Source organism: Megascapheus bottae, chromosome 31, assembly GCF_031878675.1.
Source record: "Megascapheus bottae isolate mThoBot1 chromosome 31, mThoBot2.hap1, whole genome shotgun sequence".
Taxonomy (NCBI): Eukaryota; Metazoa; Chordata; class Mammalia; order Rodentia; family Geomyidae; genus Megascapheus; species Megascapheus bottae.
In genome coordinates this window covers 10,839,288-10,867,010 of record NC_143539.1, presented here as the reverse complement: position 1 = coordinate 10,867,010, position 27,723 = coordinate 10,839,288, and the positions used below count along the sequence as shown (strand labels likewise).

The following is a 27,723-nucleotide window of genomic DNA, read 5'->3' as shown; positions in this document are numbered from 1 at the left end:
AGCCTGCATACCACAATGAGATAAACACTTCTCTTCCCTCTTTCTCTCTCTCTCTCTCCTTCCACCAATATCTTACAGGTGAGAAACCGTATAAATGTCCTCATTGTGATTATGCTGGTACCCAGTCAGCATCCCTAAAATACCACTTAGAACGACATCATCGCGAGAGACAGAATGGAGCTGGACCACTCCCAGGACAGCCCCCCAACCAAGACCCCCGAGATGAGATGTCCAACAAAGCATCTTTATTTATCAGGCCAGATATCCTGAGGGGCACCTTCAAAGGGCTCCCCGGAATGGACTTCAGAGGGGGACCTGCCTCTCAGCAGTGGACCTCAGGGATGCTGTCCTCTGGAGATTCCTTGGGGCCTGCTGCTAGCATGTCTTCAGAGACCCCTTCAGACACCCTGAAAGGTACCGACCTTCCTTCCAAAAGTACCCATTTCTCCGAGATCGGCAGAGCCTATCAGAGCATCGTGAGCAACGGTGTGAACTTCCAAGGCTCCTTGCAAGCGTTCATGGACAGCTTTGTCCTCAGCAACTTGAAGAAGAAAGACATGAAGGACAAAGCCTTGCCAGATGCCCCTTCGTCTATGAAAACGCACTCGGGGGAAGGTGGCGAGGACAAAGGCAGCGGGAAGCCTTCCCAGAAGAAATCAGAGAAATCGCAGTATGAGCCTCTGGACTTATCCGTGCGGCCAGATGCTGCCTCTCTCCCAGGCTCATCTGTTACGGTTCAAGACAGCATAGCCTGGCATGGCTGCTTGTTTTGTGCCTTTACTACTTCATCCATGGAGCTCATGGCTCTGCACCTTCAGGCTAACCACCTGGGCAAAGCAAAACGCAAAGAACCCACCTCAGGGGTGACAGGCAATTGCAAAGAACAGCCCCGAGACACCAACAAGATGGGTCCACTACAACTCAACAAAGAGATAAGTCTTTCTAGCACGGTGGGCTGTCTAGAATCCACTTCTGAGAAGTTGAGTCACGGACAGGCCAAAGAGACCCTGGGGGATCACAAGAGTAGCCCTTGGCCTAGCCACGTGGACCCTGCGTTTACTAACTTCCCATCAGACTTCTATAAACAATTCGGTGTTTACCCCAGCATGGTGGGATCAGGGGTGGCTGGTTCCTGCTCTAACAAGAATCCTGACGGGAAATCTCACCCCGAAGATGACGCCCCAATCTTGATCCCCGAAGCCACAAACAAAACCACGATGGATGACCTCTCAGACATTACCTCCTCTGAGGATATGGATTCTTTCAAAGAAGAGGAGATAGAAACTGAGCCAGAAATCGTCAACAAGTCCCTGCCTACCCTGGGCAAGGATAACAGGAGTGACAATGATGACAGCCTGATGGCCACCCCTCAGTCTGGCCAGAGCCTGGGCTCACCGTTAGCCCCAACATCAGAGAAGCAGTGGCTCAGCCAGGGTGCTCTCCAAACAAGCCAGGATGCCACAGCAGGACTGGCAAAGCCAGAGAAGCCCATGAACATGCTTTCAGTCCTCAGGACCTTCAGTTCTGATGGCTTAGCCGCCTTTAACGGGCTGGCAGGCAACACAGCAAATTCTGGATATATCAAGAGGCCAGACTTGTGTGGTAAGTTTTAGATTCCTCTTCCTTCGGTTCATTTCCCAACACATCAGAGCTGAATGGTATATTTAAACATATAAATATATAATATGAGGTAGATGTATTCATTAGCAAATTTGAAATTGAACCTAAAAGAAACAAAATTTGAAGGAATAAAAAAAAAAGAATGCCAACACACCGCAGTGTCGTATTATGCAATGTAGACAATCAGAAAAGTGGGTCTCCACTTTAGAAGTTTGAAATGCATACTTTGATGGTCTAATCTGTATTAGAATGCTTTCCAAATGCCTGTGCTCAGGCAGAATGGCTCTCTGTGTGAAGTTCTCCTGGTTTTCATTCATAAAATTGAGGAGGAAAATATTAATATTAATAATAAACCGCTTTAAAAACAAACAGAAAGTGACATGTGGAAATTTCCATATGCACACAATGCCTAAAGAGAACTTACTGATTTGTTCAGCTAAATCCGCTTCCGTAAACTTCACCTTGATTGACTTACAGAGGTTGCAAAAATCATTATCACACAAAATCACAGTGTAGAAAATAGAACAGGCCCTTTCTCCAAATAGGAGATGGTTTGTGGGTGTTCGTGACTCATATTTAGACATACCAAATGGCAGTTACCCTGACTTTGGCCTTCTACTGTTGCCTTCTGTCCTTGTCAGTCAGTCAGTCAGTATGTCTCTCTCTCTGTCTGTCTGTCTGTCTGTTGGTCTGACCTGAAATGTGCATTGTGAAGTCTCAGATGAGCAGTGTTGTGAATCTCTTAGGTGTCTTTGACCTCTGCTTATAGTAAATTATTAGCAAGTCTTTATCTCCTTGAAAGAATTACCCTCCCCCGCCCCAGTTTTCACATATCATCCTAAATATGAAGTGTTGGGATGAGTGGCCTGAGAGGGTCGATGTCATTCTCGTGGCCCCTGTATTCCTATTTGAAAGGCTGACTCCAAGAGCAGTTCACTATACTGGGGCCTTGGAAACTGGCCCCCAAATATTCCTGATGCATATTCCTGGGGCAACAAATGATCATGGTACCTTTCTATCTTTAAGAATGTATTTCTGAGATTTGACTTCATCTGTGACAGGAAAGAAGGGAGGTTAGGTAGGAAAAAGGAAGGAAGGAAGGAAAAGGAAGAAGGGAGGAGAGAAGGAAGGAAGGAAAAGAAGGAAGAAAATAGAAAAGAAAGGAAGACAGAAGGAAGGAAGGAGGGAAGGAAGGGAGGGAGGAAGGAAGGGAGGGAGGGAGGGAAAGGGAAGGAAAGGAAAGGAAAGAAGGAACAAAAGAACGGAGGGAGTATAGAAATAGGCAACTATTTCTGAATCTTAGCTTCTTGAAGCTTCTTTTACCACAGAGCTGGATTTAGGAAGCTGGACTCTGGATTTATCATTGAAATTGATATATTTCTTTCCTCTTTCCTTCTCTAATTCACTAAGAACTGGATCAAGCAGTCAGAAATATTTTTTTGAATTGTCAAAAATCACTAAATGGATTTCTGACAGCTCAAAAAAAATATTGACAGTCTCTTTGCTGAATGGTTCACAAGGCCCCCATTACCCAGTACCCTACTTCTATTTTTAGCCACGTACAGTTCATTACTTTTGAAGCTGTTAAAAGCAATATTTAACAGGGGAAGAAAAGGGTATTATGTCAGTATAATTTTTTTTCCCTTTTTCTTCAGAAGGACCAACATTTAAATGTCTTCTTCTTCTTTCATTATTTTTTTTTAACTTTGTGGCTGCAGGGAGGTGGTTTCTTTTGAGTTGTTGTGTGTGGATATTTTCTTAGGTCTATTTTTAGTTCTTTCTACCCCCTATGTAGGAAGGACACAGTTCCTGCCAGAAATCAGTGCATCAGAAATGATCAAATCCTGACAGGCCCATAAGCTCATTACTATTGAAATGAGCTCAGATTATCTCCATTAATTTCCCTATTTCAAAGCTGAAGAAAGGCTACTTGCTTGCTTTGAGGAAGCCTATACTGGGGCCTTGGAAACTGGCCCCCAAATATTCCTGATGCCTGTTTGGGGCAACAAATGGTCATGGTACCTTTCCATCTTTAAGAATGTATTTCTGAGATTTGACTTCATCTATGACAGGAAAGAAGGGAGATTGGGTAGGAAAACAGAAGGAAGGAAAGGGAAGAGAAGGGAAGGAAGGAGGGAGGGAGGGAGGGAGGGAAGGAAGGAAGGAAGGAAGGAAGGAAGGAAGGAAGGAAGGAAGGAAGGAAGGAAAAGGAAAGAAGGAAAAGGAAGGAAGGAAAAGGAGAGGAGGGAGGAGAGAACTCCGGGCATGTGTGCTATCCCTTTTGCTCAAAACTAACATCCTTACCACTTTGTCCCACAGCTCCACTTCTGGTTTTCATTAGAGATAAGAGCCTCATGGACTTTCTTGCCCGGGATGGCTTTGAACTTTGATCCTCAGATCTCAGCCCCCTGAGTAGTTGGATTACAGGAATGAGCGGCACCTAGCCAATACATTTTTATTTCTAAGGAGCATGTTTTTGAATATTTCTCACCCTCTCCTCCATTAGCATCTGATCACACAATGCTCCTGCTCCTGTGATATATGCAGAAATGGCTCGGTCTCCCTTGCAGCCCGAGGGGTGACCAGAGTCCAGAATATAAATGGTGGCCTGACATTTGAAAGGAGGAAGAGTACCCTTAGGCCAGCACAAACTACAGGGCATCCCCTTGGCTGCTTCTCCAGCCAAAATGTTAGAAAACAACTCCCCTACCAGGTACCTGTTTCTAGAGAGCATGGGATCTGCATTTTACTTACCCCCAAGTTTTACATAGTCTTCTGCTACAGTTGGGAAGCAACTCCCTCCCCCATCTCCCCCTGTACTGGGCCTTGGTGCTGTCCCTGAGCTCTTCAGCTCAAGGCTAGTACTCTACCGCGTTGAGCCACAGTGCCACTTCCAGTTTTCTGGTGGTTAATTGGAGCTAGGAGTATTATGTACTTTTGTGCCTGGGCTGGCTTTGAACCATGATCCTCAGATCTCAGCCTTCTGAGGAGTCAGGATCACAGGTGTGAGCTACCAGGGCCCAGCGTGAAGCAACTTCTGAGGAGCTCAATGTGTGGGGTTCTTTGACACCAGCCCAAAATATCTCCATCAGGGCACATTTCCATCTTTCATTTATGAGTGGCTTTCTGAGCATTTACTACTTCTGTAGAGAGGAGGGAGGGAGGAGGAAGCAAGCAAGCAAGGAGGGAGGGAGAGAGGAAGAAAGGGAGGGTGGGATGGTGGGAGGGAGGGAAGGTCATCTCTTCCCTTATTTTTGCTTAAAGTGTTGACACTACTCTCTGGTCTCCAGAAGGAGCCTGGCCCGCTCTCACCCTCTTGCAGCCATATTTGACCCAAATTAATTGCAGTGACTTTGTGTAGTGTATAGTTACGGTGCTGTTCCTGGGACCCCCCCAAAAAAGCCCAATAGAGTCATCCTTGCTAAGGGTTAATACCTCAGAGGAAAAATTCAGTTCAATAAGTTATTTTCTTTCCTCAGTCGATTTTTCTATCTCTGTAGCATTCCAAGAGGTACAGCCACACAGTTGTAAGTTATATACTCTTCCCATTCGCTTTGGCTTTGCTTTAGAAGGGTAAAAACAATATTGGTCCAAAGCATAAAATATTCCTAGCATTTAGTTTTCTTTCACTTTCTTTCTTTCTTTCTTTCTTTCTTTCTTTCTTTTGTTGAAGTAGGTGTGGATTTTCAAACTGGCCTAGTAGGTTGATAGCATATCTTTTCTGATCAAGCTGAAATTTGCCAAATCTATATTTCCTATCTGGATAGATTTATTTTATGATATTCTTATTTTATTTGCTGGTCCTGGGGCTTTAACTCAAGGCATGAGGACTATTCCTTAGCGTTTGTGCTCAAGTCTAGCATTCTACCACTTGAACCACAGTTCTACTTCTAGGTTTTTGTGGCTCATTGGAAATAAAAGTCTCATGGTATCCACTGCTGGGGCTGGATTCAAAGTGCAATCCTCAGATCTCAGCCTCCTGAGTAGTTAGGACGATAGGCGTGAGCCACTGGCGCTCAGCCTGGATACATCTCCGAGTCTGGCTTTGTACAGTTAGTAATCCCAAGTCCTCAAAACAAGCTTATGGGAAGAGCTAGTTTCCTTTAAGAAAGGACTCGATTGACATGGCAGGGGTGGGGGGCTGGGCAGAAAACACTGGAGAAAACATCAGGAAGGCATTCCTTCACTGTGAAGACTCTACAGAGCTCAGCAGCCTCTGTTACACCATTGAGTGGAAGGATATGATTCTTACCCTCCATCCTGGGTTACAGATCACACCTCCAAGTTCTTGCTTTAGTGCTACAATGTTGCGTCTTAACCTTTAAAAACTCTGGTCTTTCACTCTTTGGTATCATAGACTTGAGGTCTTAACCATGTGCCCTGATTGGGTGGAGTTGGTGCTTTTCTTATTTGAGTGTAGAAGGGAGGGCCCATAGAAAAGTCCACCATTGCCAGGTGGTTACGGAGTGTCCTGTTGCACAGCAGTTCTCAAGAGATCTTGCCAGTGATCAGTGACATGTTTAATGTGTGAGAGATAAAGACAACTTTGAAGACTGCTGCATCCCTTTCCATGAAGCTGGAGGATTCAAGTGGTTTGAGTAGGAAGGTTTGGTCTAGTTCCATAATAGTTCTCCTCTGAAAAACATTTCAAATTCGTTTTGTGTGTGTGTGTGTGTGTGTGTGTGTGTGTGTGTGTGTGTGTGTGTGCTTGTCCTTAAACTCAGAGACTAGTTTCTGTCCTTGAACTTCTTTTTGCCCAAAGCTGGTGCTCTACCACTTGAACCACAGTGCAACCTTCAGCTTTTTCTGCATAGTTCATTGGAGATGAGCGTCTCATGGAGTTACCTGCCTGGGCTGGCTTTGAACCATGATCTGCAGATTTCAGCCTCCAGAGTAGCTAGGATTACAGGCATAAGTCACCAGTGCCCAGCTAACGTCAAGTTCTTGACTTCCAGGATCCATGTAAAGTTCCCCGCTCCCCCGCAACTCCTGCCATCTTCATTTTGTTGCAAGGCTCCCCGATGATCCATTTTTCTGTGTGTGCATGCTGGTACTGGGGTACTGGGAGCTGTACCTTCCCCTTTTCACTGAAGACCGCTCCTCTACCACTTAAGCCACTGCTCTACTTTGAGTGTTTTGATAGTTGGAGATGAGTCTTGTGGTCTTTTTTGACCTGGACTTGTTTTGAACCAGGATCCTCAGATCTCAGCCTCCTGAGAAGCTAGGATTACAGGCATGAGCCAGTGGCACTTGACTATACTTTCCTTAAGAGTCAGAGGATAAACATTCTTGCCTCACGGGCAGTGGGGACGTTGTCACCTCTACGGTGTTTCCGAAGAAGCTAAAGGCAGCATGCTCATGCGTGGGTTTGGTGGTATGCAAATGAGCAGGTGTGGCTGTGTTCCTAGCCAATGTTAGGAACTAAAACCTAGACTGGCCGGGTCATAGTTTGCCAACCTTGATTCTAGTGTAAAGAGGCCTGTGCTATTGTGGACAGCCCTAAAGTAAGCACTGCAGTCACTGACCATTGCCTCAGAGTGAGGTTAAAACCCTCACATCCAGAGCTACAGGGCTTCTTCTGTTCCCTGCTCAGAGACCTCCAAAGGCAGAAGCCTTATACACAGAAATGGTCCTGCCGTAGAAGTTTCTGGAAGGCCCCATCTCTGACCATGAATGTAAGATTTCCAGGAGCACACCCAATCATGGCTGCCCCTCACAGCCAGCACATACAAAAGCAAAAGATAGGCCCTTCTGTTTCATGAAAGACAGAGAAGAGTATTGGATGAAAGGTAAGACACAGAGAGATGAGAATCTACCTGTAATGCAATATGGTTCCCTCCACACTAATGGAGCATGAATCTCATGCATATGTGTGTGTGTGTGTGTGTGTGTGTGTGTGTGTGTGTGTGTGTGTGTGTGTGTGTATGTGTGTGTACTGGGCTTGAACTCAGAGTCTGGGCATTGTCCCTTAGCTTTTTTCACTCAAGGCTGGCAACTCAACTGCTTGCCACTTGGGCCACAGCTCTACTTAGAACTTTTTAGTGGTAAATTGGAGGTATGTCTAATAGATGTGTCTATCTGAGCTGATTTGAATCATGGTTCTGAGATCTCAGCCTCTGGAGTAGCCAGAATTACAGGCATGAGCCACTAGTGCCCAACTCAGGCACAAATTTTACCTTCCTTCAACGTGTTAAGAACACTTTTTATTTCCTTGTGTCTTCCATGTTCATTCCAGTTAGCTGCTGTTTTTATATGGGTAAGTTTGCCAAGTTTGTGAGAGCATCCCATAACTGTGGTAATATTTGTGAGTGTGTGTACTAGTCCTTGAGCTTGAACTCAGGGCATCACCTTCTCACTGGGCTTTTTCACTCAAGGCTGGCATTCTACCATTTGAACCACTCCTCCACTCTTGGCTTTTTGATGGTTAGTTGGAGATAAGAGTCTACCAGACTTTGCGACCTGGACTGACGTTGAGCCTCAATGCTCAGATCTCAGCCTCCTGAGTTGCTAAGATAACAAGAATGAGCCAGACACCTGGCACTCAATTCACTTTCTATTCAGGCAGATATTCAAGGGGTGAGATATACAACCTGTTCATTCTGTCTTTAGTGCAAAGCCAGCAGGACTGGGGTGTGAGAATGAATTATGTCAGTGCTTAGGCATCTTGTCTTTACATATGCTGCCTGAGGAAGCACTGTAGTTCTTTTCAGGAACAGTCTAAGGAAGGAAGTAAAATTAGGAAAAAAAAAATGGCGAAGGAAGAGGACCACAGAATCTCAGTCAGCTGAGAGTGGAGGAGCCTAGACTAAATGCAACCAACCCAAAATGGGGCAACTCTCCAGGCAGAGGGGTAGCCCAGGAGGTTGTTGGAGTTTGCTATCATGTTCCAACCTTTAATCAAAGCCAAGTTAGCAATCTTTCCCTCCTTCCCAACCTCCCTCCCTCCCTCCCTCCCTTTTTTCTGTCTGTTTTGTGCTGGTACTGTGGCTCGAGCTCTAGGCTTAGCTTTTTCACTCAAGTCTGTAACTCTGTCACTTGAGTCGCACCTCCACTTCTGGCTTTCTGCTGGTTCATTGGACCCATCCGCACCCAGCTTCTCCTTGCCATCTATGAGCTATTTTGCGCAGAGATTTGCTTCCGAGATAGTAAAGAAACCTAATTTTCCACTCACTTTTCCTGCCCTGTTTGACCACTTACAAAGCCAGCCACCGTCTGGTGTGCTTTTGCACGGTTCCTGACTCAGGCTGGGTCCACAGGCAGACATTCCAGCCTAGTAGCCCACACCATTAGGCCTGTCAGGAAGTCCAAGGGCAGAACCTTGTAATTCATACAAATCACCATCCTGGTTGCCTGCCCTGCCCTGCCAGCTGCTTCACAGCTGGAGATTTTTCTCTTTAACTCTTGGGACAGAGCCCAGGTGACATCCTTCCTGATCTCTTCTAGAAACCATTACCCTCTGGCAGGCTGTCCTCCAGCCCTCCTCCCAGAGCTTGCTGTGGGCTCCATCTCCCTTTTATGTGATAGTCCTGGGGCTTGAATTTAGACTGGGCAGTGACCTTGAGCTTCGGCAAGTACTCTACCACTTCAGCCACAGAGCCAGGTCTGGCTTTTCTGACTAGTGTGTGTTTTTTGGTTTTTGGTTTTTTGGGGTTTTTTTTTTGTCAATCGTGGGGCTTGAACTCTGGGCCTGGGTGCTGTCCTTGCGCTCTTCAGTTCAAAGTTAGCACTCTACCCCTTGAGCCACAGCACCACTTCTTTTTTCTGAGTAGTTGATTGGAGATAAGAGTCTCAAAGACTTTCCTGCCCAGGCTGTCTTTGAACCTCAGATTCTCAGCCTCCTGAGTAGCTAGAGTGATTGGCATCAACCCCCTTGATTGAAAAACTCTTTCAAAACCTTTTCTCCTCCTTCTCTGCTTGCTCTCTTTTTCTTCCTTTTCCTTCCTTTCTCCCCCCCCTTTCTCCTCTTCCTCTTCTCCTCTCATCTTTTTCAATTAAGCAGGAATGGCACAGATGTGATGTCATTTACAGGATGACAGAACTGTGGTATGAATGCCATTGTATTTGCCAAATGGTCCACTCCATTTCAGAATAAATGGATGGGGTTGGTAAATCGGCAAACACTGGTGACATTTAGCCTTATTTATGTTCCTTTCATTTTCTGGCCTTTTCTTTCCTCCCTGCCTTCCTCCCTTTTTCCTTTCCTCTCCTCTTTCCTCCTTCTCCTCCTCTTCTTCCTCCTCTACTTCCTCTTCTTCCCCCCCCCTCTCTCTCAACACTATTATCTGAATCAATAGTATTTCCCAAGAAGAAGAGGAGTCTGGTAGCTTCATTTTCATAACCTGTGTCCATATTGGTTTTGAATCACATAAAACCTAATACCCGGAATAAAACATGGGAAGACAAAAAAGGGCAACTAAACTCTCCAGTTCAAAATACTGGCATATTTTTTTTTCTTCTCTCCTTGACCTGATAGTGAGTTAAGATTGGAAGGTATACAAATGGATTAACTGAAATACAATAGACTGGAGGGTGATCTCAAATAGTGTAATTTTTTAGAAAGGTAAAATTAAAGTTCGGTGAAATAAAACAACAGAAAGCAGGTACTCAAAAAGTGGGGGTGGGATCAAGGGAAAAGTCACAGATCAATGAAGAGAAGATTGTTGATGCAGTCAACAATCCAATGTATTTCCTACAAAATTCAGAAGAGTTTGGGGGAGGGTTGAAAGAGGTAACACTGCTCAAGATGCACTGTATTCATAAACTGCTTTGTGAAAAAAACAACAACTCTTTGTACAACTACTTAAAGATACTTTTTAAAAGGGGATTTAAAAAAAAGACTGGGAGGAAAGAGGAGAAGACTGAGACAAGGGAGTGTTGGCAGAATAGATATCCTCAAGGTAAAATGCAAATTTGGATAATATGACTCCATTTATGTCCTATGATGGGTACACATTTCCTGGGCGTCCAATTTCTTAGGGATAGAATGGAGCTGGGTAATTTGGTGGCCCCACCTGTTCTCCTAGCTACTCTGGAGGCTGAGATCTGAGGATCACAGTTCAAAGCCAGTGTGGCAGGAAAGTCTGTGGATGCTTATTTGCAATTCCCTACCAAAAAGATGGAAGTGACGGTGTGGCTCAAAGTGGTAGAGCACCAGCTTTGAGCAAAAAAGAGCTCTGAGCCAGCATCCAGGCCCTGAGTTCCAACTGTAGAAGTACCACACCACACACACACACACACACACACACACACACACACACACACAAAAGCCACAATCTGGCCACATGTCAGCTGCAAAAGGAATCAGGTTCTTTTTTAGCTTCTGAGATCAGGCGTGTTCAGGGTGGTATGGCCGCAGACTCAGGTTCTTTTTTTTTCCCAAGAAAAAAAATTCCAATGTTATAGGCAAGGCCCAGATTTCAAATAAGTAGTAATTACCTCTTATTACTTCCCCACTAATCAACAGCACCTCTAGGTCTAATTGCTAACCTGCTCTAATCAGGTAGGCTTCCCTTGCTTTAGCCAGAAATGACAAGGACAAAATTCTTTTTTTTTTTTTTAAATAAAAATATCATCTTATTTAGTATCATTATTCCATTAAACAATTAGGAGATAAGGCTCCTGCCCTTGCTTTCAAATGCCTTTATGCCAAATGATTTCTGAACTGCTTAATACATCTACGTGTTTTCTTGCAGGTAAGTGACAGCCCTACCCCACCCCTGTCCTAGTGGGTCTCTCTGGACTTGCTCTTGTCTGTTCGTGCTCTTTGGTGGTTTATCTGCAGCTTGTTAATCGTGTAAAGTCAAGAGAAGAATGTATACACATATGTGTGTTGAATAAATAATTACTATTTGCATAGGTATGTGTATATACATGCACACCAACCTACAGTATGTGTAGCAGAGAATAGAAGAGGCTAAAAATACTAGCCCATATGTTTACCATTAATCATGGTTTGCATAGGCTTAGTAACCTACACAGGAAAGAAAATTCCCTGAAAGTCGTAAATCCTGAGTGACAAATGCTAGTGGATTGCAGGTCCCTTGACCTGTGTGTTTGTGTGTGTGCGTGTGTGGAGTGGGGGATCTAGCTAGGAGGGGGGTTCTGTTTAATCAGCTCACCTTGGCTTAGAAAAGGGAGGCCTCCCCTTTCACCCACGAGACAGTCTTGTCACCACCTAGCGCTTGTGTCTGATTGTCATGTACTTTGTAAAATGCTTTAGAAGAATGCAGAAAAGTACAGTAATTCTCTTTCTCCATAGTATTTAAGCTGAAATATTGCTAGTTTAATATTGTGTCAGGTCCATCCTTATTAACCAGGAAACAGATGACAATGAAAAGCCAGCAAACACCTTGACATTTACAATTTCAAAATGGTGATAGAAGTAACAACAACAAAACAACAAATATGTGTAAACTTGTACTGGGTTTTTTTTTCCGTGTGCTTTTGGAATAGAGTATTGTTGAAATAATTAGAAGATATATTAAGGCATCCCTGGTAATGAAGGCATGTAAGTTATCATAATTGTAGCTTTCCTAAATACGTGTTCAAACTATATCTTTCAATGTGCTGTATACTGAGTTACAAGTTAGGTCATTTATGAATGGAATGTAAAACAATACTAAAAGAAAATGCTTCAATAACTTATCTTGGTCTTATTGCAAATAAAAGAAAAGCTGTGAAACATTAGTACAGTTTGGAGTCATTATGTTAATCCATTTCCACGACACCTTTCCATCCCACCCCTTGACATTATTTTGGACATTTAAAACATGATGGATGCGGTTTTCCTGTTCATCGTCGGGGCAGGGAGGGGAGGGAATCTCTTAAACCTTCAACAAGACGACTTCCTGATTTGGGGGGGGGTTGCCAGAAAGCTAGATGACCGGTGGATAAGAGGGGACTGAGGGGTTTAGGCTACCATACCCAATTCCACAAGTGGAAATGGAAGAGCGAGTCTCCTCTTCATTTCTGATGATCACTGATGTCCAGTGAAACTTTTCCAAAGGAAATTAGGTATAAAGAAGGTGGGGAGAATCCAAGATTTTCTGGGATATCTCTGCCTCAGGACTGAGGGACATTGTCCCCAATGTTGCTCAGCCATGGCTCACAGTCCACGAACATCATAGACACATCACTACATGTGGGGTGTGGCTGGGATGGAGATTCCGAGCAGTTGAGCTGCTCTCTGAGGGCCTGGCTTTGGGAAAAGGCTGAAGAAATGCAAAATGAGGGAGGGAGCGTGGAAAAGAAAGAAAACACAAAACACAACATCCATCCTGAACTGACGGCTGGAAGTCTCCTTGGAGCCATTTAGGCTGGCATCTGCTCTTCTCTTTTCCTTCCATTGGGGGTGGGCCTTAGTTCCCCAGATTGGAGGGGCGGGGCTTTAATCTGGAAGTCGGGGTAACATTTCCCCTTGTGAAGCAGGGGGCGGGGGCATGGATTTCCTGAATGGCTCCCCAGTGATCATTTCTCAAGCTCAGAAGAGAACTTTGGGGATTCTCATGCTCCCATTCGCATGAACCCAGCCCCAGTCCTTTCCCCACTTCTCCTTCTGGGATGCTCAGTTCCTTTTGTCTTAGTCTTCCCCACCCCAGACTTCCCATCCGCCATTTCCTCCCAATTCTCACTTGGGACAACAGCTCACTTCTCACCAGCCCCAAAGTTCTTGGGGGACATCCTGTCTACTTCTGGTGGATTCAGGGGACCCCAATGAGCTAAATTCATTTCACAGCTCTGCATGGGGGCTGACAGTCCCGTTTCCTGCTGACTTCTCTCCCCTCCTCCTACTCCCCTGATACCCCACGGTGCAATGCCAAGCCCCACCTGTTGAGAATCACATTTGGGATTAAACACAAGCATCCTGCATTGCATCTGCCCTTGATCTTCTAGCCTAGAGCCTCCCCAACACTGTGGCCCAACCGTGCACAATAGATGAGATCCTCAGGGCTATCCATACAAAACAAGGACAAGGAGGAGGCTCTGTGGTGTAATAAACCAGGAATAAGCAAGAGGATTTGCCACTTTATTCATGCTTACTTGAAGCTAGACCTGGGACTTGAACTCAGGGCCTGGGTGCTGTCCCTTAGCATTTTCATTCAAGGCTGGGGCTCTACCACTGGAACTGCACACATCCATGGCTGGCATTTTAGTGTTGAGGTGGAGATAAAGAGATTCATACGTTTTCCTACCTGGACTGACTCTGAACTGCAATCCTCCCATCTCAGCCTCTGGAATAGCTAGGATTATACCTACAGGCTTCTGTTTGGTTTCAAGGTGGAAGGGGAGAATCGGAGCGTCAGGGCACAAATATGCATGGAGAGATATTTTTTTTCTCAAAGGTTACGTCACTTTCTAAATTCACTGAAACACAGGGACATGGACATGCAACTATGTCTTTGTGAGCAGATTCTGTGTCATGGCAAGTCACATACCTGGTTAAGATTAAAGTTGGAGATGGTGGATCATGTCTGTCATTCTAGCTACTCAGGAGGCTGCGTGAGATCTGGGGATCATGGTTTAGAGCTATCCTGAGCAGAAAATTCTCTGAGACTCTTGTCTCCAATGAACCACCAAAAAGCCAGACGTGGAACTGTGATTCAAATAGTAAAGCACCACATTGAGTTCAAGCCCCAGTACCGCACCCCTCCCCCCACCACACACACACGTCCAAGTCTGGAAAATGGACACAGTCATTTCATTAATAAAAGTATGAGTTTTTGCACCCCAACATTAGCTGTCTTCATGAGGACTTTGGCATTATGACTTTTGTGGAGTTATCCAGGCATATATACCCATTTAATGCTCACAAGGTCCCTTTGTGAAATTTTATTTGCTAACTTAAAAGCAATAAAAAGAACTTCTACATCCTCTAACAAGGAAAAAAAAAACCAAGTAGGGAAAGCAAAATTTTCAGTTCAATAACCAAATCATTACTCTCTCTCTCTCTCTTTTTGTGGTAGTCCTGAGGTTTGAACTCAGGACCTGGGTGCTGTCCTAGAGCTTCTTTTGCTGAAGGCTGGTGCTCTATCACTTAAGCCACAGCACCACTTCCAGATTCTTTTGTAGTTCATTGTAGATAAGAGTCTCACAGACTTTTTGCTTGGGCTGCTGTTTTTATTTTTTTTTAACAAACTATATATATATATATATATATATATATATATATATATATACACAAATGGCTTTTCTAGCTTTTCTATCTTGAGTCTAGTGGTTTGCGTATTTGGGGACAAGGCTAATAATCACAAAACCAGGACTCTACACACGTAGGGGAGAGCTACAGGAGGCTGGAAGGCAGAGTGGCCTCTAAGAGTGGATAATGAGATGGAATTGGGGACACCCTATTGTATAAGCCCCTTCTTGTCAAGAAGAGCCTTAATTGCAGATTCCCTTTTGGGAACATGGTTAGGGTCTCTCAAAGGCAAAGTCTTTCCTCAAGATGTGGGTTCATGGAGTTGATGACATGGGACAATCTCGCAGGCAGTGTGAGGAGGAGGATTTGATGCCACTTTTGGAAGGCATCTAATCTACAGGGGTTCCACGGGACATCAATGCCTTCTGAAACGTTTAGGATGCTGTGTAGGGCTCCCCTCAGAAACTGGGGAGATACCCACAGCAGCCCTACATCTCTTTGCTGAAGGGTGACTCCAGCTCACTCTAGAACCACAGTCACAGGAAACCTTCAGGCTAAAACCAACTAGAGGTCGTTGACATCCCAGGTAGAAAGGGGTGGACTCACTGACTTCCCAGATGGAAGAGACAGGATCATTGACGTCCTAGAAGGAAGGGGCGTGGCTGTTGACTTCCCAGGTAGGAAGGGGTGGGGCCCCTGATATCCTAGGCAGGAAGGGGCAGGGTCACAGGCAACTTCACAGTCTTCATGGTGTCCACTCCAAGCTGACCAAGCCGCACCCAGGAAAGGACCATTTTTATACCGCGCATCCCCTTGCTTCACTGTAGAAGGTTGCAGATCTGCTGGAGCTAAAAATGAGAACAACATGTGCTTGCCACGACTCCATATCGAAAAATGCAGAGATCTTAAATGTTGTACCTGGAAACTCCCTGGCAGGCTTATCAGGGCCAGGCCCTGAGGATAGGCGTGGGGTGGGAGGGTCAGCAGATCCCTCACTGAGAAAGAACCCATGTGTTATCATACTCAGAGAATTTGCCTCTCTTCTCTGGGATTAATGAGTTCCCTACTAGCAAAAGGAGGGCAGCCTACATGTTCATTTTTGTTCCGGTGTTGGGGCTTGAACTAAGGGCCTGAGCATTGATCCTTAGCTTTTGCACTCAGGGTTGGCACTGTAGACCTTGAACCACACCTCCACTCCCTCTGGATGACTTATAAAGACTTTCATAAACGTTAATGTTCCCAGCCTTCATAACCATCTTACCCTTGCCGCGCATGCGCGCACGTGTGTGTGTGTGTGTGTGTGTGTGTGTGTGTGTGTGTGTGTGTGCTGGATCCTGAGCTCAGTTTCCTTTAGCTTTGTGTCTCAAGGCTAATGTTCTACCACTGGAGCCATACTTCCATTTCTACCTCCTTGCTGGTTAATTGGAAATAAAAGTCTCGAAGATTTTCCTGCTAGATCTTGCTTTGAGCCACAGTCCTCAGCTCTCAGCCTCCTGAGTAGCTAGGATGAGAGGCATGAGTACCCTTGATTTTTCCAATGACCATCTGAGACCTGGATGTACTGAGTCCAGGGCCCCAGATGTGGGAACCAGCTGCCTTCTCCAGAAGCACAGGGTTCAGCTTGGGCAAGACCATTTACTACTCCAGGGCTCACAGCATGCCAATATCAGAGATATTTTTATTAACTCATCAGAGTGTGGAGGGATTTCTCTTTTAATTCTACAAGTCAGTCAGAAGAGAAAGAAAGAGAGGGGGAAGTCAAATGAAACTGGATTTTCAGCTTCATAAAGTGCAAGGAAGAAGCTGATTATTTGACACGTGTTGCTCTTTTATTTTTTTTCAAACTCTTATATTCACCACTGAAGATACTAATTCTTCGTGATGATTGAGATATCAGTTTGCTCATCCAGTGTCTCCTTCTTGGAGCAAGTGGCCTATGCCTGGGTCTACATGCAACTCACACGCTCAGGAATAGTCAGAACAGCAAGATATCCTCAGATTTAACTCAGCGGAAGAGCACTTACCTGGCCATCCTCAACTCTGTCCCCCACAAATGCTGAAAAGACCCCCCAAAAAAAAGAAAGAAAGAAAGAAAAAGAAAAGAGGGCTCAGCTGTACTTCTTCCACAGTGGGACAAAAATAGTTACAACCCATTCTTGCTTTCCACTGAAGTGTGTGTGTGTGTGCACGTGCGTGCATGTGCTTGCGTGCTGGTCCTGGGGCTTGAACTTGGAGTCTAAGCATTGTCCCTGAGCTCTTTCGCTTAAGGCTGACACTATACTACTTGAGTCACGGCTCCACTTTGGCTATCATTTTATTTTATTTTGTTTAGTATTTGTTGGAGATAGGTGCCTCATAGATTTTCTGGCCTGGGCTGGCTTTGAACTGTGATCCTCAGATCTCAGCCTCCTGAGTTGCTAGGATTACAGGCTTGAGCCACTTGTGCCTGGCCTCCTACTGGATTTTTTAATCCACTGACTCCAGGATCATCATCCATCAAATGAGAATTTAGGACAGTGCGTGCATGTGTGTGTGTGTGTGTGTGTGTGTGTGTGTGTGTGTGCACGTGCATTCCCACATTCATGTGCATGTGTATCCAGTTCAGGGGCCTGAACTCAGGGCCTCATGTTCTTGTTTAGCTTTTTTAGTCCAAGGCTGGTGTGCTACTACTTGAGCCACAGCTCCATCTCCACTTCTGACTTTCTGCTGGTTAGCTGGAAATACAAACCTCTTGGATTTGTCTGCCCAGACTAGCTTTGAAACGGGATCCTTAGAACTCAGCCTCTGGAGTAGCTAGGATAACAGCCTCTTGGGCCACTAGTGCCTGGACGGTCATTCTTAAGAAGGTAGAATGATTATGAATGTCTTAAAAGTTCACCACTCACCCTGATCTCAATTATCTTGTGATATTTTCTGCCAAAAACAATCCCAGGCATAATCCCATGGAAACTCAGAACCTTAGGTCCCAGCTAAGTGGTGGCTTTGAACTGTGATCTTCAGATCTCAGCCTCCTGTGTAGCTAGGATTACAGGTGGAAAGCCAGGGCACCAGGCTTCTTGCTGTTTTCTCACAGTACAATGGACTGATAGTTATGGGGAGCAAAGCAGTACAGATTTGTATATAGCTAGTGGAAAGAGGATTATCAGACCAGTGGCTTGTTTTGTTTTCTATTAAAACTTTACTCTTCCTAAATCACACTCAGGGTCCATTCTTTAATTTTAAAGCACAAGGAGAATTTCCTTGAAGCCTTATGGGGCGGGGATAAAGAGCTTTAGAAGGTGAGTCCTTACCTCTTATTTGCACTGGTTCAACCCCTGGAGTTCCGCAGTGATGGGGTGAGGTGGTGAGGGTTCCAGTTTCAACAGGCGATTCTGAAGTGGGAGGGAGGGGTCTAGGAGAAAGGAAGGGAATTTGTCCAGCTGACAATGGCCACAGTGACCCGACCCCAGAACTCAGATGGGAGACTGAACCTTTGGGTCACAGTTGGGCATAATGGCAGGAAATTAGATTCTGCTGATTTTCTTACGCCAAGCTTGACAACCCGAGCAACAGAGCCCTAGGAAGGGTTTGGGATCAGCCACCCTCAAAATCCCCATTCTGGACCTCGATTCTCTGGTGTTGGGATGACACAGCTCCAGGAGGTGAGAGGGGGAGATGTGAAAGACGGGTGTGTGTGGGGGGGGACTCAGGGCAAGGGAAGGAAAAGGAAAAGCCAGCAAGAGAAGTAAACAGAGCTCCACAAAGGAGGACAAGAAGTGGGGAGGCGGACCACAAGGGTAAATGAACAGGAAGGCAAGAAAGAGGACGAGGAAGAGTAGAACTGGGTAGGGCAGGAGGAAGAGGGAGAAGAGGGGGGAAGGAAGAGAGGAAAAGAGAGCCAGAGCCAGAGCCAAAGGAGAACCAAAGACAGAGGGAGAGGGAGAAAGAGACATGGAGAGAGTGAAAGAGAGATGGAGATCGAACAAGAGAGAGAAAGAGGGAGAAGAGAGAGAGATCAATGGAGAAAGAGATAGGAAAACAAGAGACAGAGGAAGAAGGAGAGAGAAAGAGAGAGAGAGAGAGAGAGAGAGAGAGAGAGAGAGAGAGAGAGAGAGAGAGAGAGAGAGAGAGGGAGAGAGAGAGAGAGAGAATCAGGAGAACAAGAGAAATAGAGAAAAAATAATAGGATACATCAAGGCAGAGAGAACTTTCCAGAAGCAGACTTCGCGTGGGCTTCAGGACCAGGATGCACACCCAGCATCTTTTAACAGCCCACTGTTGGAGGTAGACCCAGTGAGTGAGTGAGTGAGGCTTCTTGTGATGGCTTCCTGGTGGGAAAAGGGCCAGGTGAGGGACCCAGGGAAGGCCTGGCCCTGAGCTCCAGCTGCCCAAACCCCTCCACCCCCTCCCCAAAGCCTCACCCCTGGTTCCCCAGCAGCTACTTTCAAGAGGAAATGTTGCAGCTTAATCAGAATTATTTACAAGATAATGGTCCATTGTTTGCACTAAGACAGATGTTGTCTGTGGGAACTTTGTGTTTTATGCTATTTCCCTGCTCTGTCTTCAAGGCGGGGTACAGATGGGATCCTAGTCATTATTTCTGGCATTGGAAATTGGGAGGTTTCTTCACTGACAATCTCCCCCTTCCCAGACTCCTGGGGCTCAGCTAAGCAACCAAGGTGGGCCAGCCCTGAGCAGGTGAGGAGGAGATGGTCAGATCCACTGTTTTGTGGGCCTTGAAGAAGGTCAGGTCAGGTTTCCTTGTGGGGAGAGGTCAGGATAATCTGCTTGCCCAGGGACAGGAAAGACTCACTGGGATAAATACATACTGGCTGTGTGGTGACTCACTGCAGACATTCTAAATGATAGTGTCCACCTGCTCATCCTGTCAGAGGGAATGAAGGAGCTGTTGGATCAAGACTGTGTAACTTCCACCCTTCTTGATTTATTTATTTATTTATTTATTTATTCCCCCAACATTCCAGAGGGTCAGCTGGGGTCACCTGAACAGCAGCTCTATGACTTCCTCCACTCTCCCATCCCGCACTCCCCTTCAAGGCAGTGACCCATCTAGAATTAGCTCACCTTGTCAGGCAATCCTTAAGTCGGCCTGTCTGTCTAACCAAAGTCACCCTGCTTGATGGGTGAGAAAACAGAGGCCAAGGAAACATCATGTGACTTGATCTCAGAGGTTTTCCTAGCCAGGAAACATGTCCCACTTGCGCAAGCCATGATGCTACCATTACATAGCCCCCCCCCACACCCCCCTGAACCTCAGTTTAGCCAGCTGCATACAGAACATGACGAGGCTCAGCCTTGCAGAATCAAGGAGAGGGATTCATAGGAGACATGTGTCAGGTCTGGAACCCTGAACCAGGAAGGGCGCTGCAGTGTTAACTAACATTCAAAGTTTCTTCTGGAGCCAGGCATGCTGAGATCAAAGGATCAAGGTTCAAAGCCAGCCCAGGGCAAGAAAGTCAATGAACCCCTTATCACCAATGAACCAGCAAAATGCTGGAAGTGGGGGTGTGGCTCGAGTGATAGAGTAATACACTGTGGGTAAAAAAGCTAAGGGAAAAATGTCCTGAGTTCAGTTCCCAATACTGGCATGTGCACATACATACTAATTAATTAATTAAAAATACCAACCAGAAGCACCCAGATTCTGATGAAGACAATCATTTTACCCCTCGAGTTTTCCGATGTTTAAGGTATGTCTTCAAGCAATCTTTAGCAGCAGGCTCCGATCCTTCTAAATTCAAAATATTAAATACTGCTATGTGTCACCTGGTGGGTAGACACCTGAAATCCCAGCACTTGGGAAACTGAGGCAGGAGGCTTGTTGTGTTTGCTATCAGCCTGAATCACACATAGAGAGATCAGATCCTAACTCCTATCTGACCCCCCAACACAAACGCTAAAACCACAACCACTAAAAAGTACTTACCCGGAGGCGGGTTCAACTGTATTCTCAGACATTTATGAGGGCTAATGCAAATGATATCCATTGCTTTCCTTCCCCATAAAAATCCCTCTAAAGGAGCCAATATTATTATTGTCTACAATTCAGGCAGATGTGGAAGTTTCAGAGACACAGATCAAAAATAAATGGAGCCAGATGCCAATGGTTCACGATGCTTGTCAAACTGGCTACTCAGGAGGCTAAGATCTGAGGACTGTGATTTGAAGCCAGCCCGGACAAGAAAGTCTGGGAGACTCTCTCCAATGAACCAGCAAAAAGCTGTAAGCAGAGGTGTGGCTCAAGTGATAGAGCAGCAGCCTTGAGGGGAAAAAGTCAAGGGAGAGTCTCTCAGTTCAAGACCCAACACACACACACACACACACACACACACACACACAAATGGGAAGAAAGAAAGAAAAAAATGAAGTGAAGAAGGGGGAAAATACAATTTAAAAACTCAATATTCTACAGAGATGGGAAAATAGGAGAGTTGGGCAGAATGATGAAAAGTAACATTAATCAAGTTTCATTGGCTTTATATACTGCTTTTTTGAATGGCAGTATAACTACTTAAAGATAACTTTTTTGAGCTGGTCTTGGGGCTTGAACTCAGGGCCTGGGCATTGTCCTGGAGCTTTCTAGCGCTCTACCACTTGAGCCGTAGCACCACTTCCAGCTTTTGTGTGTGTAGGTGGTACTGAGGAATCGAACCCAGGGCTTCGTGCATTACTAGGTGAGTACTCTACCACTGGGCCACACTCCAGGTCTAGAGATCAATTTTTTTTAAAGGAGAGAAAAAAGAAGAGACAAGAAGAAAGCAAAGAAAAACAGGAAAGGGGGAAAATAAACTGAGCAATAAACCAGTGAGTAAAAATGGCCTGTGGTAAAGCTGAGTCCCAGGGATAAGTTCTGGACAATTCTCACGCCAGAAGAAACTCTGAGAATTCCCACACAAGCACATTGAGGGAAAAGTGGAGGATCCATCGAGTCATTTATCACCCTTATGACCTGGGACTGGTCATGTGGCTCTCATGTGATCCTCACTTTGCTACCAATGTGCAAGGTCCATTGAAAGCCTCAAGATTTCCTCTGCAGTTTCAGAGTTGCACATCATTTATTCTTGGGACTATATTTATTCAATCATTTCCCAGCCTGGGTGGGGGGAGGAATGTGAGTTCCCCTTTTCTTCTCCATCCTAAAACCAAAAAAAAAATTTTTTTGACCCTTTACCTAGCAATTGTTCCCTAGAGTGTAGCTAGGCCATGCGCAAAGAAAGTGGGTGGCCCAGACAGCAGAGGTCAGACCGGGATAATATTTATCGGCCTTATTCCCTTGTGGGTCAGACTGGGCCGCAAACCCAAAGTTATTGTTGCTTTGGGCTCAAGGTTTCTGGAGTTTTTGTTTGTTTGTTTTTGTTTTTGTTTTTAAATGTCTGCCAGGCAGAGTCACGTGAACCAAATTACCTCTACAGGTCAGAAGGGGAAAAGGAGGGCTGGTCCCCTCTCTGGGTGGGATTTGAACTTGAACTTCAGAGGTCAGTGTGTGGGATCCGGGTGTCTTGTGAGCCTGTCACACTCCCCATCGCCAGACCTTTCCTGTTAAAAACTGTTTAAATTACAAACCAGTAATAAAAGGCTCATATGTAGCTCCCACTGAACAGGTTCTTTAGGGCTATTATGATAATTAAAAACATATGGTGCCTCGCAAGTCAGAAGGAAACCGCAGATGTACAAATTAGGTATTATAGAAGGGTTTTTCTGCTTTTGCCCTTTTAAAAACGTCAAGCCGGAGAAGTTTAAAGAGATAAAATGGCAATTGTGCAGATAGTAGGTAGCATTTTGGTTTTAGAATCACTAACTATATAAACCCTCTTTTTCCTTTTTCGTTTTTGTTAAGACTTAGTAGGAATAAACAATCCTGATATTGGAAGAAAGGGAGAGACACATCAAGGCTGAGAGTTTAGGAAAAAGAGGTGACATCTCTGAATTTGGATGCCATAAAATATTTGGCTTTTTCTTTTCTTTTCTTTTTTCATATATATGACTTTGTCGTTCATATCAGACCAATGATGGTTATATTGATTTCATATTTAATTCTATTACAATTGAATTGATGGAAGTAGAAGATGAGGGTTTCTTTATGTTAAACCTGTGTGTGTGTGTGTGTGTGTGTGTGTGTGCAGGTAGATACTGGGACTTGAACCCAGAGCCTAGGAATTCTCATGTGGCTTTTCCTAAAAAGGCTACCTGGATCTTTGCTAGTTCAATGGAGATAAGAGTCTCACAGCCTTGCCTGCCAAGGCTGGTTTTGAACTTATTCCCCACATCTCAGTCTCTTGAGTAGCTAGGATAAAAGACACGAGCCACCATCGTCTGGCTCATTAAACATTTTTATTTGTTAAAAGGCAAAGATGCAAGTATTGATTAGTCTAGAAAGAGTCATTTGTTTTCATTTAAAATTTGCCATTGATTTTGAGAAAGTGATAAATACTGCTAATAAAAAAATATTGGGAAGATCTTGATAGTTGCCTATTGATGGGGTTCTGATTTGGACATTCAGGGCAGGTCAAATTGTGCTGAGTTGAGCAGATTGCAAGGGCTGCTGGTCTGGCAGGTAACATTGTACTTTGTTCTAAGGCATGCTTCCAGCATGCCTCTCACTCTTTTTCTTATCATGCCAGAATTGGAACTTTAGCTCAGAGCCTGGGCTATGACTCTTAGCTTTTATATTCAAGACTGGTGCTCAACCACTATAGCCACTTTCAGCTTTTTGGTGGTTCTTTGGAGATCAGAATCACATGGCAATTCCTGCCCCAGCTAGCTCTCTTGCCCCTGGCTGGTTTCAAATTGTGATCCTCCGATCCTAGCCTCCTGAGTAGCTAGGATGGCAGGTATGAGCCACCAGTGACAGGCTCAACTCTTGTTCTTATGAAGACATTCAGATACTTCCTGAGACAATCCACTCCAAATCAGGCTGCCCTCATCCTGTTCTGTGTCATTTCCTTGAGTAAGATTTGGGGCTAACTACATAGGAAGTTAAGTAGGAGCCAGCTGAGGGACCGATAGGAATATCTGGACAGAGTAGAGGGACCACTGAGCCACCCTCAAGTCACTATAATACTGAGCTCACTATAAGTGTTTAAAAGTCTGATGTGTAATTATCAAAATTGCCAGTAAATGAGGAGAGGCTATGTTTGTTCACTTAGTTTCATGTTGAGATATTGCTTATATAGTTTTGAAAATCTGCATGCAGATAGATAGAAGACACTTGAACCTGCTTCATGCTAGCCAAAGGGAAGTTAGATCTTTAGAAAAAAATGGTTCCCACTGGGAACTGGTGGCTCATGACTGTAATCCCAGCTCCTCAGGAGACTGAGATCTGAGGATCACGATTTGATACCAGCCAGGGCAAGCAAGTTTGTGAGATTCCTGTCGCCGATAAAATACCAAAAAGCTGGAAGTAGAGCCAGTGGCTCCAGAAATAGAAGGCTGGCCTTGAGCAAAAGAGAATCAGACACAGTGCCTAGGCCCTGAATTCAAGCCTCAAGACCAGAACACACACACACACACACACACACACACACACACACACACACACACACACACATTTCTTGAAATAGGTTTGGGTCCTTTAGCTTGAGTTTCTGTAGCTGTCCTCAGTTTCTTTCTCTCTATTATCCTCCGCCCATCTTTTGTTTTATTGTTGTTTTTGTTTTTGTTTTTCCTTTGTGCGTCCATACTGGCTTTAACTCAGGCCTGGGAGCTGTACCTTAGTTTTTTCCTCTCAGGGTTGGCCTTCTGCCTTTTTGAATCACAGCTTCACTTTATTTTCCTTTTTTTGCTGGGTCAGTGGAGATAAGAGTGTCATAAACTTTTCTCCTTGGCATGGCTTCTAACCAGATCCTCAGATCTCAGCCTCTTGGCTTGTCATCCAACTTTTAGATGATATCGACGGTCTCAAAGAGCTACCTTCCTTCATGCTTTTCCCTTGGTAACTTGTGGCCCCCACGCCTCTCCCCCCACTCCATTTAACCTACTTCTCTGGTTTAGGTGTGGTAGCCAGGCTCCTCAGAGCACTTAAAATGAGATCAAAAGTAAAGGCATTCCTGAATCTTCTATCTATGACATAGCATGCAGCCTTGTGACTGGTTTCCCATTGAGGTATTTGGGGTGTGTGGGTGAGACAGAGACACAAAATTTGTTTCCTGGGAAACTTGTGGCCATGTTGCAAACACTGGCATCCAGCAGAGGGACTGAGGTGCTTTAAAGGACCACATCTAGAACCATTGGTGTGTTGCCAAAGGCCTCAGAGTACCCGTAGGAGATCCAGGCCTACTGTGCCTAACTCTTGGGAGAGTTCCAAGTTAGTCCATCACACCGATTCCCCCAAGGCATCTCACCTTTGAAAAGTTTCAGGCTTTGTAGGAAAAGGGCGTGTCTTTAGGGGCAGAAACTTGTCATAGAAAACTCTAGCAACTTCCTCCTACCTTCGAAGTAGCATAGAGAGGATGGCAGTTAAGCATTCAAGCTGGGAGCCAGCCTTTTTATTTTCTCCCCCCACTGAGTGATGGCAACTCTTACCCCGGTATTGTTCAAGTAGGTATTACCACTTTAACTTTTCCTGTGGTAAAATAACACCTTGTCACTCAGCGCAAGTACCAATCACCCAATGAATTAATTATAATAACTACTGTCAAGGGAACAAAAGACTTGTTGCTTTTCTAAGCAGATTTCACAGCCACTGAGAACTGTATACAAATGTTCCCATTGGGCAGGCCGAGGAGAAAAAAACCAGTCAGAAGCTAATTTGTATCTGTCTATCTTCTGACTTTTGTTGTTTTTCAGGGCTAAGGAATTCCATTAAAAACCTATATTTTAAACATATCAATAAATATAGCCTTTTTTGTGCTAGGTGATGTCTTCTCAAAATAAAAAAAAAATAGGGGGAGGACTGAATAAATGGGCCATAAAAATAGCATTTGCCATTGATGATTTCAAACCAGGGCCAGCTGTAGAGACTGCCTGTTGGCTTTAAGTCATGGAGGAAATTATGTCCAATTACCTTTCCAGAAAACACCCTCTCATTTCTAGGAGTTATCAAAATACATCCTCAGAACAAACGGTCAGCTCCCCACCCCCCAGCTTCTCATAAAGTACATGTGGATTTCATGCTGGGTCCATGGAGGACCCACTGCCTCTGTGTTAGTGGTCCCAGGCTTGTTTGTAGTCCTTACAACTACCTTTCCCTATTATATATATATATATGCATATAATGCATTCATATATGTATACATGCACATAAATATGCATATATGTACATACACCCATGTATACATACACACAGGTATATGCATGTATGTATATGCACATGCATACATATATGTACTTATATGTGTGCATATAAATGTGTGTATAGACATACACAGGTTTACATATATACCTGCACATGTACATGTTTACATATACATATATAAATATACAAGCATTCACATATTCACACATACATATATGTTTAGTTCTGCTACTTTTACGCATAGCACATTTCCTTCTTTAGAAGTCCTATTGTCAGTCTTCTATGAAAAAAAACAAAACAGACTTCAGTGGCTCATACCTGTAATCTACTCAAGAGACTGAGATCTGAGGATCATAGGGAGAAACCAGCCTGAGCAGGAAAGTGAGATTCTGGTTTTTTTTTCTTTTTTCTTGTACAGTTACAGAAGTAAAGTAGTGAGTACATTTCTTTTCTTTTTTTTTTTTGGCAGTCCTGGGCTTGAACTCAGGGCCTGAGCCCTGTCCTTGGTCTTTCTCAAGGCTAGAGCTCTACCACTTGAGCCTCAGCACCATTTCCGGCTTTTTTCTATGTATGTGGTACCGAGGAATCGAACCCGGGTCTTCATGCATGCTAGGCAAACACTTTAACCACTAGGCCAAACTCCCGGCCCGTGAGTACATTTCTTATAGAGACAAAGGCCAAAGGGTAAGCCAGTGTAACAGTGATATTCACAAGACAATATGTTGGGAATGAACTTTAAACTTGGTGGGGAGGGAAAGTGGGAGAAAAACGCGGGAGGAGGGAATAATGTTTGAGAAGAAAGTGACTCTTATCTCTAGTAAACTACTAAAAATAATAACTGGAAGTGGAGCTGTAGCTCACGTGGTAGAGTGCTAGCAGTGAGCAACCGACCCTCAAGGACAACATGTAGGCTCTGAGTTCAGGGAAGGGCAAGGAAGTACAGCCGACTCGGAAGGGTCTCCTTCAGAATCCGGTCCCCTCAGCCAGGTCATTTTTGATTGGAGAGGTCTCTGAAGGTTAAGAGCAATCACCAGGTCTGACCTTGAGCTCTGCTCTGGGTTTTGATTAGATCAACATTGAGCATGGGGCTGGGAATGTGGCTTAGTGGTAGAGTGCTGATTTAGCATGCATGAAGCCCTGGGTTCCATTTCTCAGTACCACAAAAGCAGAGAAGGTTGGAAGTGGCACTGTGGCTTAAGTGGTAGAATGCTAGCCTTAAACAAAAAGAAGTGCAGGACAGTGCCCAGGCCCTGAATTCAAGCCCTAGTGCTGGCAAAACCAACCAACAAATAAATAAGCAAAAACATTGACCATGACCCACTGGCTAAGAATTCACATGGTAAGCCCAGCATGGTAGCTTATCCCTGTAATTCTAGCTTCTCAGGAGACCAAGAGCTGAAGATTGCAGTTCAGAGCGAACCCAGGCAGAAAAGTCTGGGAGACTCTTATCTCACATTAACTAGCATAAAAAATGGAAGTGGAGGTGAGGTTTGAGGTTAGAGTGTCAGCCTTGAGCAAAAAAAAAAAAGCCAAGCAAGAAAAGCCCTCAGTTCAAGCCCCAGTACTCACACACACACACACACACACACACACACACACACACACACACACGTGCGCAGGCGCTCACACACACACACACACACACACAGAAAGATAGTTCAAACTCATGAAAGATCATACCCATGTCAAAAAAGTATCCACATCGAACATAAAGAATGTCTCAATTACACAAGTA

At 44.8% G+C, this 27,723-nt stretch overlaps 1 protein-coding gene across 3 annotated transcripts in view; it reads left to right on the top strand.

Annotated features, from left to right (window-relative positions):
* The window catches only part of Znf536 (zinc finger protein 536), a 307,321-nt gene that overhangs the window by 170,749 nt on the left and 108,849 nt on the right, over positions 1-27,723 (top strand). For 2 of the 3 annotated variants that reach the window (XM_090323078.1, XM_090323077.1), the window contains one exon: positions 79-1,602. In XM_090323078.1, the coding sequence (XP_090179204.1) occupies positions 79-1,602 (1,524 nt within the window). Of the gene's footprint in view, positions 1-78; positions 1,603-11,312; positions 12,293-27,723 lie in introns of those variants that run through there. The other variant, XM_090323079.1, reaches the window with a different exon arrangement.